Here is an 11,560-nt window from a genome sequence, read left to right on the forward strand (position 1 = left end):
GTCAGCTGCTGCTGCTCCAATACAGTATGAGGTGAGACGGTGAACTGACGTTGAACCGGGCAGTCAGCTGCTGCTGCTCCAATACAGTATGAGGTGAGACGGGGAACTGACGTTGAACCGGGCAGTCAGCTGCTGCTGCTCCAATACAGTATGAGGTGAGGCGGTGAACTGATGTTGAACCGGGCAGTCAGCTGCTGCTGCTCAAATACAGTATGAGGTGAGACGGTGAACTGACGTTGAACCGGGCAGTCAGCTGCTGCTGCTCCAATACAGTATGAGGTGAGACGGTGAACTGACGTTGAACCGGGCAGTCAGCTGCTGCTGCTCCAATACAGTATGAGGTGAACTGACGTTGAACCGGGCAGTCAGCTGCTCCAATACAGTATGAGGTGAGATGGTGAACTGACGTTGAACCGGGCAGTCAGCTGCTGCTGCTCCAATACAGTATGAGGTGAGACGATGAACTGACGTTGAACCGGGCAGTCAGCTGCTGCTGCTCCAATACAGTATGAGGTGAGACGGTGAACTGATGTTTGAACTAGGCAGTCAGCTGCTGCTGCTCCAATACAGTATGAGGTGAACTGACGTTGAACCGGGCAGTCAGCTGCTCCAATACAGTATGAGGTGAGATGGTGAACTGACGTTGAACCGGGCAGTCAGCTGCTGCTGCTCCAATACAGTATGAGGTGAGACGGTGAACTGATGTTGAACCGGGCAGTCAGCTGCTGCTGCTCCAATACAGTATGAGGTGAGACGGTGAACTGACGTTGAACCGGGCAGTCAGCTGCTGCTGCTCCAATACAGTATGAGGTGAGACGGTGAACTGACGTTGAACCGGGCAGTCAGCTGCTGCTGCTCCAATACAGTATGAGGTGAGACGGTGAACTGATGTTGAACCGGGCAGTCAGCTGCTGCTGCTCCAATACAGTATGAGGTGAGATGGTGAACTGATGTTGAACCGGGCAGTCAGCTGCTGCTGCTCCAATACAGTATGAGGTGAGACGGTGAACTGACGTTGAACCGGGCAGTCAGCTGCTGCTGCTCCAATACAGTATGAGGTGAGACGGTGAACTGATGTTGAGTTAAATAAAAATGTATCTTAGAGTGAAATGCTTATTTCAAAGCTAGACTATATACAGGGGGTACCGGTACAGAGTCAATGTGGAGACTATATACAGGGGGTACCGGTACAGAGTCAATGTGGAGACTAAATACAGGGGGTACCGGTACAGAGTCATTGTGGAGACTATATACAGGGGGTACCGGTACAGAGTCAATGTGGAGACTATATACAGGGGGTACCGGTACAGAGTCAATGTGGAGGCTATATACAGGGGGTACTGGTATAGAGTCAATGTGGAAACTATATACAGGGGGTACCGGTACAGAGTCAATGTGGAGGCTATATACAGGGTGTACCGGTACAGAGTCAATGTGGAGGCTATATACAGGGGGTACTGGTACAGAGTCAATGTGGAGACTAAATACAGGGGGTACCGGTACAGAGTCAATGTGGAGACTAAATACAGGGGGTACCGGTACAGAGTCAATGTGGAGACTATATACAGGGGGTACCGGTACAGAGTCAATGTGGAGACTATATACAGGGGGTACCGGTACAGAGTCAATGTGGAGGCTATATACAGGGGGTACTGGTATAGAGTCAATGTGGAAACTATATACAGGGGGTACCGGTACAGAGTCAATGTGGAGGCTATATACAGGGTGTACCGGTACAGAGTCAATGTGGAGGCTATATACAGGGGGTACTGGTACAGAGTCAATGTGGAGGTTATATACAGGGGGTACTGGTACAGAGTCAATGTGCGGGGGCACCGGTTAGTAATTGAGGTAATATGTAAATGTAGGTAGAGTTATTAAAGTGGCTATGCATAGATAATAACAGACAGTGGAGGGGGGGGCTTCCTCTGACACCGCCTGGGATAGAGGTCCTGGATGGCAGAAAGCTTGGCCCCAGTGATGTACTGGGCTGTTCGCACTACCCTCTGTAGTGCCTTGCGGTCGGAGGCCGAGCAGTTGCCATACCAGGCAGGGATGCAACCAGTCAGGATGCCCTCGATGGTGCAGCTGTAGAACCTTTTGAGGATCTGAGGACCCATGCCAAATCTTTTCAGTCTCCTGAGGGGGAATAGGTTTTGTCGTGCCCTCTTCACGACTGTCTTGGTGTGCTTGGACCATGATAGTTTGGGGCCCCTGTGTTGAGGATCAGCGTTGCGGATGTGTTGTTACCTACCCTTAAAAACCACGAGAAAAATTCAATTTCACATAAATAAGGATATTTAATATTTTCATGTTCAGAAGTCAGAACTCATCACCTGCTATGTAAAAGAGACAGAAGAATGCACAATGGTCAATGCTATCCGGGATCCTTGGGACATCCCTACCCTAAACCCTAACCTTAACCATTTTAACTGTCAACTTCAACGGGCTAGGGACATCCCAAGGATGTATCTCTACCTGAAAATACATAATCTAAGTGATTGATAGTTGGTATTCAGCAGTCATAAAGCCTTATTTACTTTAATGAACTACTAAAATAGTGATTGTGTCAGACAGCAGCTCTACACTTTATTGACTGACTGATCCATTCATCCTTCCATCCCTCCTCAGCCTTCCTCTTCTCTGAAGACCCAGTGAGGGTGGAGCTCAGTCAGAGAGCTGTTGAGGGACTGGTTAGGAAGAACACTTCTACAGCCAGAGAGGTGAGAGGTCACAGATGGTTTAGATGATAAATATTTATGTTCCCTTAGCAGTTCATCACGTAAGCAAAAGGGAATATGTTCCATCTATGTTTATTTACATTAGTGCAAATTGTCCACTGATGTTGGAGTAATTTCTCACCCCTTTTGGCTGTATGAAAGTTAATTTCCCCTCAGGCACACACATTTGTTCTTTGATATTATGAAGGTAATTTGTGTCAAATGTACTTTTCCCCACTCATTCACCCCATCTCTTTACATTATTTATATTCAGTGGCCTGACTGCATCCAGACTATGTCAAAGGCCCATCCTGGTAGATCTGAACCTAATGCAGCTTAGAGTGATCGGATGACAGAAGTCACATTTAGGTGCCAGGTGTAACTGAGGCCATAGATGCTCCATATCCATTACTTTGAGTGTTTTATATAAAATGACTAAATGTGTTTCTTTCTGTGTTGCAGGGGCAGTCAAGAAATGGAACGGCAAGGCCACAGAACATGACATAAGCAGAGCTGTGGGAGACCACCTCAAGCCCCTGGTAGAGCCGGGGGTGGGGTTTACCACTCCACCACGCCTTCAGCAGGCTGGAAATGTGAGATTGATACTGTTTTTCATACTAAGATGGACCAAGAGTCTGTTGATTGGTCAGTCATTGGGTTAATTTGTTTTGCAATATGTTCAAATCAAGCTTTATTTATACAGCACATTTCAGACATGCAACACAATGGCTTCACAGGAAAAAACAATGAAAATAAACAGAAATATTTAGTTGAAAAGTGATACTGTTTTTCATACTAAGAGGGACCCAGAGTCTGTTGATTGGTCGGTCATTGGGTTCATTTGTTGAAATCAAATTAAGCTTTATTTATACAGCACATTTCAGAGATGGATGCAACACAATGGCTTCACAAGAAAAAAAAAATGAAAATAAACAAAAATATTTAGTACACAACAAACAGAAGACTAACAACTGAAAGACTAATGAACATTAAGGAAATTCCATTGATTAAAATATTATTTGGATGCAATATCCAACCTAAAAACATAACTTGTTTTTTAGGATGGGCTCTGAAAGACACTACGGATCGCATCGATTGAAAATTGACTGGTAACAACAACTGGGACCTAAAAGACACCCACCATGAGACCCACTAAATCTGCCCAAGAAGAGGCAAACAAAAGAAAAACCCACACCAAACTTAAAGACAGGACGCAAACCAAAAAGGTGAAGCAACTAAAAGGTGTTGCCTCTCCACATCTATCAAGACAACTGGAGCACTGGGCCAGACACTCTTAAAGAGAACCTGGACCAGCTCAGGTGAAACACCTTCCCACTAACGAGATGGACAAGCCAGCACATGTGGAACACATACTGACTAACGAGGTGACACCAATCAGTGCATCCTATGTACTAACGAGCTATACGTGCTAACGAGCTATACGTGCTAACGTGCTAACGAGCTATACGTGCTAACGAGCTATAAGTGCTAACGAGCTATACGTGCTAATGTCCAGCCTCAAAACACAAATGGAAAAACCAAAGCCTGTAACACCTTCCCCCTTCAAGACAACAAATATATCCTATATTTTTGATGGACAAGTTTGCTCACCACCGACAGAAAACAACTTCCATTTCTCATTATAATTAACTACAATGCTTCACCTTCTACAATATAAACATGGTGTCTACTGGCTGTTGCTGTCAACAATTAAAAACAAGAAATAACACATTTCTAAATAATAATTTACCATAGAATTGTTTTTTAAATCCTTTTTCTTTCAATAGAAACCTAAAACCCACTAGCTTCTAGAACTCTCGTCCCCTTGGAACGAGCACCAAAAACACTCGTCTCCAATACGGAAAAACGTGCAGTCAAAATAAATTGTGATCCATGGCAACGCACTGGCTAAACGCAAAACACAAAACTTGTTGACTGCCCACCCTTGAGACAATCAGCAACCAACTCCTGCAATATTCTTAGTAACTTTCCACCTTACTTCTCGCTCTCTCTTTTCAGGGTTCACTCAATAGGCATGTTGTTGGATCGGGCCCAGTCCCCAATGTCATGCTCTGGTACATTTGGGTTGGCACATCTGAGAATGAACCCTGATATTCTAAAAGAAGGGCAACAACGTCAATATAATTGTACCCAAAATTGGTCAGCTGGTTGCATGAATAACTATGATTACTAAAATGTTACATGAATTGTAAATATGAAAATCAAAATGTTCACCCCTTTGTTAATATGTATTGGCAATACTTCACTTAATGGTGAGGCATGGAATAATAAAACATGTATCTTTTGTCAGGCTGGATGTTTGAAATATGAGGTGATTTGAGTCATGCTTCTTCAGTAGTGGAATAAAGACAATTAGCATTTGAATGTTGTCAAGAAAAACTGGAGTGATGTCAGATTGTTAATAAAATTGATTATAGACCAATTTATTATATTTCATGTGTGTATATACACAAACATCTGCAACAATTATCATATTACATGTATTTTTTTAAACAAGCAGCTTTTTCAACTTGTAGAAAACAGCTAGCTACATTTTGAAGTGCTGCATTTTGATTAAAGTGGGTCACCAACGCGGTAAGTGTAACACAGCTCTTTTTTTGTTAGTCACTTTTTGTTAAATAATACTCTTTCAATTCAGAGCCTGGATTTTCCCCTGATGCTAATATCCATATCATGCTGCAATCAATTGAACAGGGCAAATGATAAGGTAGAACATTATTAAAATACTCCTACTACAATGTTAAAACATTCTACATTGTGACATCATTAAAATATTCCTACTACAATGTTAAAACATTCTACATTGTGACATCATTAAAATACTCCTACTACAATGTTAAAACATTCTACATTGTGACATCATTAAAATACTACTACTACAATGTTAAAACATTCTACATTGTGACATCATTAAAATACTCCTACTACAATGTTAAAACATTCTACATTGTGACATCATTTCATTGATATCATGAAACAACTTCATGTATGTATTTTCTGATGTTTGATCAGAGATCTTTTATCAGAGTATCTCTTGTCACATTGATCACAGCTATCAGGTTTCTCTCCTGTGTGTGTTCTCTGGTGTGAAGTCAGCTGGCTCGATGTAGTAAAACTCTTCCCACATTGATCACAGCTATAAGGATTCTCTCCTGTGTGTGTTCTCTGGTGTGAAGTCAGAGAGCTAGATATAGTAAAACTCATCCCACATTGATCACAGCTATAAGGTTTCTCTCCTGTGTGTGTTCTCTGGTGTGAAGTCAGATTGCTTGATGTCGTAAAACTCTTCCCACATTGATCACAACTATGAGATTTCTCTCCTGTGTGTGTTCTCTGGTGTGAAGTCAGATTGCTTGATGTAGTACATCTCTTCCCACATTGATCACAGCTATAAGGTTTCTCTCCTGTGTGTATTCTCTGGTGTGATGTCAGCTGGCCAGATCTACCAAAACTCTTCCCACATTGACCACAGCTAAAAGGTTTCTCTCCTGTGTGTTGTGTGTGTGTTCTCTGGTGTACAGTCAGAGAGCCAGATTGAACAAAACTCTTCCCACATTGGCCACAGCTATAAGGTTTCTCTCCTGTGTGTTTTCTCTGGTGTACAGTCAGAGAGTAAGATGTAGTACATCTCTTCCCACATTGATCACAGCTATAAGGTTTCTCTCCTGTGTGTATTCTCTGGTGTGATGTCAGCTGGCCAGATGATGCAAAACTCTTCCCACATTGACCACAGCTATAAGGTTTCTCTCCTGTGTGTATTCTCTGGTGCACTGTCAGATGGCAAGATGCACCAAAACTCTTCCCACATTGATCACAGCTATGTGGTTTCAGTTTCTCTCCTGTGTGTGTTCTCTGGTGTGAAGTCAGATTGCTTGATGTAGTACATCTCTTCCCACATTGATCACAGCTATAAGGTTTCTCTCCTGTGTGTGTTCTCTGGTGTCGAATCAGATGGCCAAATCGACTAAAACCCTTCTCACATTGCCCACAGCTATACGATTTCTCTCCTGTGTGTGTTCTCTGATGAATTGTAATGCCTGATGAGGTGAATCTCTTCCCACAGTCAGAGCGGCAGGGAGTTCTCCTCCCTGTGGGTCTCTGCAGGTGTTTATTGAGGCGTTCTGATCTGGAGAGACTCTTCTCTGCCTCGTCAGCATCATGAGGTTGTTGAGGATTCCCAGAGGATCCACAATAGTCCCGTCTCTCTCCTATGTGAACAACAAAGTCATCGAGATGATTAAAGGCCCACAACAGCGGTAATTCACTGTAAAAGGTGATGCCAACAGCATAGCCATGATGTTGTACAACAATTGATGTCTGTAATGAATGTTAAAATTATTTGACAATTGATTTAAAATGAGCAACAAGTCATATTTTGTCAAAAATGTCACATTAGTAGTAACATCTAAGATTGTAGACTAGAAATAAGTTATTCATGTTGTTAATACTCTAAGCAGTGTGCCAAATGACTTTTGGTCTCCAATATAGGCCCCTTTCTGTGTTGCTAAAATTGTGGCACGAGGTCGATGCACATGCAATTTGGTTGTAGAAACTCCTCCCTGCTAATTAGAAAACCGCTAGTTATGGATGTAGTATATCTGGTAATGAGGAAACCACTAGTTATGGATGTAGTATATCTGGTAATGAGGAAACCACTAGTTATGGATGTAGTATATCTGCCTGGAGCAAAAATGGTGAGCAAAGACTTTAGTTTTTCACAATGTATTCTGAATGTGAATGGGGGAAAACTCATGGGAGTAGCCTCCATTTCCAGGTCGCTTATGAGTACATTTCACACTACTTTGGATTATAATTGTAAGGCTTGTTTGAATGTCCTGCTTAATATAATGTTTGTGTCATCATCGCAAATCAACCGCTTTGTATTTAAAAAACACTTCAACCAGTAAAATGCTCTTTGTCTAGCTTTTCCAACAACCTGACAATGAAGGTTTGTACACTGTTTGCCAAATTGGCCCATAACTTCACCTAACAACAAATATACCTGTAATGAACGAAGAAGCACTTTGGTTGTTATTGCATGACATACATAGTGTACTCTAGGACCCATAACAACAACATAGACCTACTGTAGCACCCCTAACATTACCTAACAATAACATAGACCTACTGTAGGACCCATAACTTCACCAAACAATAACATAGACCTACTGTAGGACCCATAACATTACCTAACAACAACATAGACCTACTGTAGGACCCATAACATTACCTAACAACAACATAGACCTACTGTAGGACCCATAACATTACCTAACAACAACATAGACCTACTGTAGGACCCATAACATTACCTAACAATAACATAGACCTACTGTAGGACCCATAACTTCACCAAACAATAACATAGACCTACTGTAGGACCCATAACATTACCTAACAATAACATAGACCTACTGTAGGACCCATAACTTCACCTAACAACAGACCTACTGTAGGACCCATAACTTCACCAAACAACATAGACCTACTGTAGGACCCATAACTTCACCTAACAACATAGACCTACTGTAGGACCCATAACAACAACATAGACCTACTGTAGGACCCATAACTTCACCTAACAATAACATAGACCTAATGTAGAACCCATAACTTCACCTAACAATAACATAGACCTACTGTAGGATCCATAACTTCACCCAACAACATAGACCTACTGTGGGACCCATAACTTCACCTAACAACAACATAGACCTACTGCAGGACCCATAACTTCACCTAACAACAACATAGACCTACTGTCGGACCCATAACTTCACCCAACAACATAGACCTACTGTAGGACCCATAACAACAACATAGACCTACTATAGGACCCATAACTTCACCTAACAATAACATAGACCTACTGTAGAACCCATAACTTCACCTAACAACAACATAGACCTACTGTCGGACCCATAACTTCACCCAACAACATAGACCTACTGTAGGACCCATAACAACAACATATACCTACTATAGGACCCATAACTTCACCTAACAATAACATAGACCTACTGTAGAACCCATAACTTCACCTAACAATAACATAGACCTACTGTAGGATCCATAACTTCACCAAACAACATATACCTACTGTAGGATCCATAACTTCACCTAACAACAACACAGACCTACTGTAGGACCCATAACTTCACCTAACAACAACAACATAGACCTACTGTAGGACCCATAACTTCACCTAACAACAACACAGACCTACTGTAGGACCCATAACTTCACCTAACAATAACAGACCTACTGTAGGACCCATAACTTCACCTAACAACAACATAGACCTACTGTAGGACCCATAACTTCACCTAACAACAACACAGACCTACTGTAGGACCCATAACTTCACCTAACAATAACAGACCTACTGTAGGACCCATAACTTCACCTAACAACAAATAAAGGAAAATAGCTCTGTGTGTTGTACAATAGCCGATCCATCAAGGAACAGTTCTCTACACATTATGAGCTAAGTATCTCTGTGTGTAAACAGACTAACGAGACCCTACTGTAAATCAATCAGACAATAACATTATAAACATCAATTTGTTAGGGATGTTGGATCCAACATGGAGCACGGCATAACTGTCTTTACCAGAGTAATGAATGAAGAAGCACTTTGGTTGTTGTTGTATGTCGTGATGTTTGTCATTTGACTGTCATTCAGAAAATTATTTCCTGGATCAGCTGATGATCGATGAACATGTGACTAACTAAACAGCTACAGTATTAAGAATTATGTGTAATTATTGAAGAACCACATTAATGACAGTATCCATTTGGGTGTTGTCAATAAAGTTAAGGGGACTTTCGGTTAGAACCATTGGATTTAGCAAACTCTGAAATTATTTAGGATTTCTGTGCCCATGAAAACTGTTTTCCCAGCGTAATATAAGGAAACTAAATGTTACGTAGGTAGAGTGCATTTCAGAGATCTGAATACAAAAAACTGTACTAACAGGACAATAACCTAAACCACAAGGCCAAATCTACACTGGAGGAGCAAACCAAGATGACATTGAATGTTCCTGAGTGGCCTAGTTACAGTTTGGACTTAAATCATCTGGAAAGTCTATGGAAAGACTTGAAAATGGCTTTCTAGCAATGATCAACAGCCAACTTGACAGAACAGGAAGGATTTAAAAAAGAATAATGAATATTCACATGAAGATCAGTCTCCTATTGGATGACATCATGACTTCCCATCAAGCCAACTCCTTGAAGGCCTATGACATCACTCACTCCTAGTTTGCAGTTGTCAACAAAAAAAAAACTATTTTGCTCAAAACATTTATTTGTTTCCCTTTAGTGTGTTTATACTTTACTGTATTTATATATCACTTTCAACAGTAAACGTTTTTTTTTTTTTTTTTTATCACTGGAGGACGTCATGAACAATTCATACATTTTCTTTTTCACCTTTTTATTTTTTATTTTACCGTTATTTTACCAGGTAAGTTGACTGAGAACACGTTCTCATTTGCAGCAACGACCTGGGGAATAGTTACAGGGGAGAGGAGGGGGATGAATGAGCCAATTGTAAACTTTATTTAACCAGCTGAGAACAAGCTCTCATTAACAAATGCAACCTGGCCAAGATAAAGCACAGCAGTGCCACAAAAACAACAGAGTTGGGATAAACAAAAGTACAATAACACAATAGAAACATCTATATACAGTGTGTGCAAATGGAGTACAGAGGCAATAAAGGCAATAAGGCAATAAATAGGCCGTAGTAGCAAAGTAATTACAATTTAGCATATTAACACTGGAGTGATAGATGTGCAGATGATGATGTGCAAGTAAAATATATGTGACTGTAACATATATAACATATATAATATATAAATACTGGTGTGAGCAAAAAAAGTAACTAAAAACATGGGGATGAGGTAAGCATTGGATGGGCTACTTACAGATGGGCTGTGTACAGCTGCAGTGATCGGTAAGCTGCTCAGATAGTTGATTCTTAAAGTTAGTGAGGGAGATATAAGTCTCCAACTTCAGCGATTTTTGCGATTCGTTCCAGCCATTGGCAGCAGAGAACTGGAAGGAAAGGCGGCCAAAGTAGGTGTTGGCTTTGGGGATGACCAGTGAGATATACTTCCTGGAGCATACTTCTCTGCTGCCAATGACTGCAACAAACTACAAAAATCTCTGAAACTGGAAAAACTTATTTCCCCACTAACTTTAAGCACCAGCTGTCAGAGGAGCTCACAGATTACTGCACCTGTACATAGCCCATCTTTAATTTAGCCCAAACAACTACCTCTTCCCCTACTGTATTTATTTATTTATTTTGCTCCTTTGCACCCCAGTATTTCTACTTTGCACATTCTTCCACTGCAAATCTACAATTCCAGTGTTTTACTTGCTATATTGTATTTACTTTGCCACCATGGCCTTTTTTTGCATTTACCTCATTTGCTCACATTGTATATATACTTATTTTTCTACTGTATTATTGACTGTATGTTTGTTACAATCCATGTGTAACTCTGTGTTTTTGTATGTGTCGAACTGCTTTGCTTTATCCTGGCCAGGTCACAATTGTAAATGAGAACTTGTTCTCAACTGGCCTACCTGGTTAAATAAAGGTGAAATAAATAAATAAAATAGATCAGCAATGGTGGCTTGCAAACAGTGGATAGTAAGTAGCCCACCTTTGGAATAACTATGTATAGTTATAACTGTAGTATCCTGTATAACTGTAGTATCCTGTATAACTATGTATAGTTATAACTGTAGTATCCTGTATAACTGTGTATAGTTATAACTGTAGTATCCTGTATAACTGTAGT

The 11,560-nt window shown here is 41.0% G+C and overlaps 1 protein-coding gene across 1 annotated transcript in view; it reads right to left on the reverse strand.

Annotated features, from left to right (window-relative positions):
• Positions 1-3,246: 3,246 nt before the first annotated feature.
• Positions 3,247-11,560, reverse strand: part of LOC139542182 (zinc finger protein 180-like) — an 8,497-nt gene continuing 183 nt past the window's right edge. Inside the window, exon 2 of the mRNA XM_071347295.1 lies at positions 3,247-6,943. Coding sequence (XP_071203396.1) covers positions 5,724-6,943 — 1,220 coding nt within the window. The 3' untranslated portion in view covers positions 3,247-5,723. The remainder of the gene's footprint in view (positions 6,944-11,560) is intronic.

Source organism: Salvelinus alpinus, chromosome 2, assembly GCF_045679555.1.
Source record: "Salvelinus alpinus chromosome 2, SLU_Salpinus.1, whole genome shotgun sequence".
NCBI classification, from domain to species: domain Eukaryota; kingdom Metazoa; phylum Chordata; class Actinopteri; order Salmoniformes; family Salmonidae; genus Salvelinus; species Salvelinus alpinus.